Source organism: Charadrius vociferus, unplaced genomic scaffold (genome assembly GCF_000708025.1).
Source record: "Charadrius vociferus isolate BGI_N301 unplaced genomic scaffold, ASM70802v2 scaffold565, whole genome shotgun sequence".
NCBI classification, from domain to species: Eukaryota; Metazoa; Chordata; class Aves; order Charadriiformes; family Charadriidae; genus Charadrius; species Charadrius vociferus.
In genome coordinates, this window is record NW_009648358.1 from 2346605 (window position 1) to 2352714 (window position 6110).

General features: G+C 43.9%; 1 protein-coding gene across 1 annotated transcript in view; it reads right to left on the reverse strand.

Annotated features, from left to right (window-relative positions):
* Positions 1-4718: 4718 nt before the first annotated feature.
* The window catches only part of PHLPP1 (PH domain and leucine rich repeat protein phosphatase 1), a 159885-nt gene continuing 158493 nt past the window's right edge, over positions 4719-6110 (reverse strand). The window contains exon 18 of the mRNA XM_009885278.1: positions 4719-6110. This exon is cut by the window's right edge and continues 33 nt beyond it. Within this exon, the coding sequence (XP_009883580.1) occupies positions 5657-6110 (454 nt within the window). The 3' untranslated portion in view covers positions 4719-5656.

Below are 6110 nucleotides of genomic sequence, written 5' to 3' on the forward strand. Positions count from 1 at the left end.
TGTCTAGTGCCCAGGCTCCCACCACAGGGCTGCAGCCCAGCTGACACCGGGGACTCCCGAAAGCCTCCTCAGCCCCATCCCTGGCCACTGGGACCCCTAAGGAATTATATGCCCTAAACACAGGCCTCCAAACACACTTCCACAGAACCACTCGTAAAAAAAACCAAAAACCTTTTTGGTTGTTTGCTTAAGTTTTGACATGCGACACAGAAGAGCAAGCTCAGATGAAAACATGAAACGGGCGCCAGGGGCTGTGACAAGCACCAGGACAAGGGAATTGAGACCCTAACGGGGGACAGGGCAGTGAGAGCCAGCTTAAACCTCATCCACCAGCAGGCACTGCCTCCCAACCTTGGTACTGCTGACTTCATCCTCTCCCCCCCAGCCTGAGGTGCAGGAAACCAGGCTCTCTGGTTCTCCTACAGCAGAAAGCCTCAGGGGCTCATCTACTCCTGGGTCTCCCCGCCAGGGAGCAGCCCAGCCAGGCCTGTCCCAGGTCTCCGTCATGTTGCAGTTATATGACAGCTTCCTCACTGCCGCAGTGCTGTCATGCTCCTGATGAGCTCTTGCAGATTAAGCGTCTCCCTTCAGCTTACAATATTAAGAAAATATGGAGAAAGATGAGATAGCGTCTGCTCCGTTCACATCCTGCCTCAATCATAACCCAGAGGGCAAAGCTTAGCTCATCGCAGGAGATAAAAGGTAGGACGAGCCATCCAAGTCAACCACAGGTGAATCCCAACTTGCCAGCCTGAGAAAGGATGATCTAAAGGATGAACTGTTGAACTCAACAGGAGTGGAAATATAAATAAAAAAGTCTGGGGAAGAGTAGGGACCAATCGTTTAAACCAGGGACTTGGAGCAAACAAGCAATTTTTCCCCCCACTGATGTCCTAGATAAATTGTATACAGATTCTGACTGACCTGGGGCTGCTGTAAATCCATGAAATATTTAAGGTTTTTCCACCCTCCCCTTTTGATTGAAATGGCTGCGAAGGGTTTTACTTGTTTCCAAGCAGCAGATGAATTTTAACTTTTATCTTTCTATAGAAGCAGCAGGCTTGTTAGGTTCGGCATTTGAACACTGACAGCATCAGCGCAGGACACAGCGTATCCCTCACCAAAACACAGGCAATCAGGAGGAACATGTCGGTTCATGCAGCATTCCATGAAATCTTCACTGCAAGCACTGCAAACATGTAGGTAACAATTAAATCAGTAAGAAACAAATCAATTAATCTAACAATAGTGCAATAACTTGGCCCTGAAGCAAGTCAATTGAATTAAAGCAGGACAGCAAAGCAGGTTAACAGAAAAAAAGTAAACGGAGAGTCATTTAGCAGACAGCAAGATGTCCTGGTTCCAGCTGAGCCTGAAATATGTTTTTTGGTTGTTTTTTTTTTTTTAAACCAATTTCTGGCCAGGCAGCTCTCCCTGCAGCCAAAGCTCTGAGGGACCTGACCTTAAAGGACTGCTGAGAACTGCTCGGTTTATGACTTGAGGGCCCTCTTCTCTTAGAAAAGCTCATCTCTTCATGGACGGTGGGCAGTGTCCAGGGAAATCAGGCTGACTGGCTAAAGATACTGTTCTCTTTGCTCCTTGGAATCCTACTGCTATGCCTGAATCAACTCAAGCCCTTCTGCACCCCAGATCTGTAAGCTGTTCTCTAGGTTATCCCAACCAACCCACTCAAGTGACCGCTTGCAAGCCTCGAGCTGCAAGACTGAACCCAAAAGATGTCATCTACGACTAGGGCAGAGATGCAGAAATTACCTCCAAAGGTGTGTGTGACACTTCATTAACACCCACCCCCACCTGAATGAGCTTCCCAAGTGGCAAAGGTATACTTCAAAAAATAAAGACATACAATTTGCTAGAAAATTACATGTAGGAGTTGTAAGCACGATGGCTAGTGATCAGGCTGAGATCACCACAAAGACTACGTAAAGGGTAACACACGGGGTGCTGCAGTCGCAGCACAACATTCTCCTAGTCGTGAGGGAGTCAACCTACATGGACGTAGTCGGCTCACTCTAAGAGCAGTGAGCCAGAGGAAGGCAATGCCACCATGGCACTGGTTACCAACAAGAAGATGGTGCCGCATACTGAATGCATAAGCAGAACACCAACAGGCTGTTCATGCACAACAAAATACATTATGGTTAGAGCACTATGGCAGACAGCAAGAAAAAAGCTTTTATGCCACAAAAAAAGGCTCATATATACAAGCACGTAAGCAATGGAGTTACTGCCCAATGCCATCGTAGCTTCCTATTTAAAGTTATCTTCCAGGACATAACGTAAATACATTTATTGTTCTACCACAGCCATCCACCTCCTCCTGTTTGTGCATTTCCGCTTGTCTCAGATATGGCTATCGGCAAGTTTCAACGGACATGAAAGGTTTGATTATAGAGGTAATACAACCCTACATTTTCCTCAATTTAAAGCCTTCCTTTCTTTTTAGCCCCCAACCTTTGCCCCTGCTACAGCTGCCAAGTTCGGCAAACAAGTCCACTTCTCTGTTCACGTCAGACAGTTCCTGGTAGGTCAAAATTGTGTGAAATATACCGTGCACTTAATCACTAAATCACATATTGTAGTCATGCACCTAGATGACATCAATGACTGCAGTTTCAGTCCTCATGAAGTAAGAACATACTAACTCCCTTTTATGAAAGAGAACAATAATGTCCAGAAAAGTCATGAGTTGCAAAAAACTGTACCTTGTTTTCCAAATCCCAGTTTAAAGCCAGAACAAAATACCCTTTGCCCTTGTTTACAAATAAATGCTAAACTTTCCAAAGATGCTTCCAGCCATCCAACCTACCGATCTAGTTCAGCACGTTTTGGAAAGCCCAGTAGAGGGATAAAAAAGTCCCTATGAATGCTTCAATCCTTCGCATTTTGACTTGTTAAGACAGGCTATGAACGCAAATGCCTTCTTCAGGCAGACCAGAAACAGGTACAGCTGTACCAAAGGTGCAGCTTCTCAGCCAAAATCCCCTCACTTTGATGCTCCAGAAGTCCTGACTCCACAATGCCATCGCTAACTTTACAGAAGGTACCGTGCTGAAAGCGGCAGGCTTTGGTGGGCTGTCAGTTTTGACCATCTACGCTTCAAGGTAAGGATGTAAGGTAAGGACGTAAGGAGAGAAACTGCATCGTTGCCTGTAAGCTGCTCATGCCACTGGAGTTGGCAACTTGTGGAAGTTTGTCCTTCAAATGAAGGGAAGGGAAAGTCTTTATGAAGCTCACAGGTATATACTCTTGCTCACATGAGAAAGAGGGACAGCAGGGAGGGTCAATTCTCAGTGCTGGGCCAAAGTTTAAACTCACGTGAAATGGTGGCCCTTCCACCCCTACTCCGACCTCTGCTCCTCTCTCCGGGGTACCACATGTACAGCACACCACAGGCACCTTATCATGAACAGACACCACAGACGGCAGCAGCAAGATTACTCCTCTGCTAGCAGTGGGTGTTACGCAGAAGAGAATTGACCTCCCACCCCCAAGGTACAGAGAATTTTCCAGCTTGCTCAGTAAACCCTAAACTTGTAATCACTTGCCCAGGCCACGGTACTGTCCTGGCTGGTTATCATCTTCAGCCTCACACAACTTCTGAACAGAAAGGAAAAAAAAAAGAAAAAAAAAAAAGATAACACTTTCCAAGGACACCAAGAAAAATGAATCATTCAACAAAATTTGAAATAAACTGCTTACCAAAAAACATCTGTTACTAGCCAATAAACCATAAACTTTTTTTTTGTTTAAATACATTATTTAATGAGTTTTCTTTAAGAAAGAGATATTTTGAAGCTCAAATTACAATAAAGTACAATCTTCTAGATCTACAGTAGACAGTGCTATAAACATTTACCAAACCAGGTATTTTCATGTTTGCTCCTCTGCCATTATTGTTATTTTTTAAGGAAAAGAAACTCAAAATCTCTTGTGAACAGCAATCCTGTTCTACCTTGGCTATTACACCATAGAACAGAATAAGGAGAACAGCCTGTTATTACAGTCCTCTCCCAAAATACAGACCAAATGTCAAGCAGGAGCAAGACAGCGTCATGATCACACACTAATTCAGCTTCTTAAAGAGTGACAAGTAAAATGGAGCAGTTGGTTGGAGGCAATACTGAAAAAGGGTGTTGCTCCTTTCCCACAGGAATCACAAAAAATGCCATATTCAAACTGCCATTGAACTCATGTTCATTCCACACATTCGAGCAAATCTGAGTTTACACAGGTAGCTCTGAGTTCACTTTTCCACCTTCTCCTTGCATTTTCCCTCTTCTCTCCATATCAAATGTTTTCTTTCTCCCTTTTCTTAGCTCGCATTATCCCTTCATCATTTCTGTTGTCAGTTACTCGGGCCCAGTGGGAGAGCGCCAGAGCACCGCTCTCCTTCAGTCTTCTGGCATTGTCAATACTGTGGCAAAGGGCAAATCAATATAGTGCTGAATTAGTACCGAGAAAGAAAAAAAGAAACAGGTCAATTCCTCAGAAAGCTGTTTCGTATCTTTTAAAGGCCATTTTGCATAGCCTTTAAATTCTAGAAGTACACGTGAGCTTCTGCAGTTAGCGTAAAAATGCGATCGAGCCGAAAACGTTTCAACACTTCTTGGTTTAGACTGAGCAGCAGGTTGACGAACCACAGCAAGCTACTGTTTGAAAGCTGCTGCTCAGCTCCTCAGACATAAAAGCAGACATCAGGTGTAAATTTCATATTTATTATAACAAAAATTATGACATGTTCATTTGTGCATTCGGCTTTAATATAACTCTTGGTATGTAAATGTTCTACAGCAAATGAGCTCTATACAATCATGCTGGTTGTGGCAGCAGTAAGGAACACAAAGAAAACGTGTCTGTAAAAGTAAGGAAAGAAAGAGAGCAGAAGAAAAAGTGGGTTTCTTTAAATGGTCTACACCATCTCGGCTCTAGCTAACTTGTACACAGCCACTCTTCGTTACGCTCAGTGACCATGGCCCAAAGAGTCACTTAAGAAAAAAGATCAATTTTTAAGGTTGTGTCCTTAATGCCAAGGCTACAAAACATGTAAGCATCACTATACAACACTGAGCTATTTACAGGAATTTCCCAATCAGCTGTTCTCTCAGAGAAAATTAGTGAATCTCAGTGACTTAAGTCACCTGAAAGAGTAAAGCAACTCCTAGGAGTTAGTCTCCATATTCTACAAATGTCTATCATTTTCAAGACCAAAAAAAGCCTTTTCTCTCAAAGAAATACAGTATTACAATATTACTTAAATCATTTAGCACTGGCTACTGCCCTGCTTTTCAAACGAAACAAACAAGCCATTTTAAAAAATATTACATCATCATCTGTTTCTCAGCAATATATTAAACCTTTTTATTATTTTTTATTATTTTTTGTTTTTGTTTTTACACTTGATATGTTAAGGGAAGGTTAACTATTTTACCGGTCAAGCGTCTCTAGAAGAAAGTCAATGAATATTAAACCTAACAAACTGAAAAGCTGCAGTTATCTGTAGTGGCAGGATAAGGAAAAGGAAGTATATAAAGGAAAAGGATAAGGAAAACCCCTGCTGCAATGCGAGCCCACTGGGTCCCACACTCAAGTCTCCTTGTGTGTTAGTTTATTTCTGGGCAGTATATAGAGTGGGTCATAGTGGTGTATCATAATAGTCTGCCAGGTGATCCGTCGGGTACTGCCGCTGCTGCTGTTGCTGCTGCTGCTGTTGTTGCTCCTGGTGCTGCTTCATAATCTCCTTGACTTCTTCTTCAAGCTCTGGCGGGATGATGAACTGGTCGTCGGGATCGGGCTGTGCTGGTGCAGCAAAGTAGCCCCCTGTTTTTCTGAGCGGCGCATCCGTTGCAACTTCAATTAAGTTATGGCTCCTCTCTTGTGGTGCCACAGAACCGTTGCCTCGCCGGCGCCCTATTGTGCCCGTGGCAGAATATTCAGCTTTCCTGGGAAGGCCGGGCTCATCTTCATTGGCACTGATGACAATACCTTCATCGCTGGCTTCCACTGGCACTTGGAGAAGCTGCTTCTCCTTCGCTCGGCTGCAGTGGATGTCCACCTCCACTTCCACACGGCTGCCATTGGTGAATACC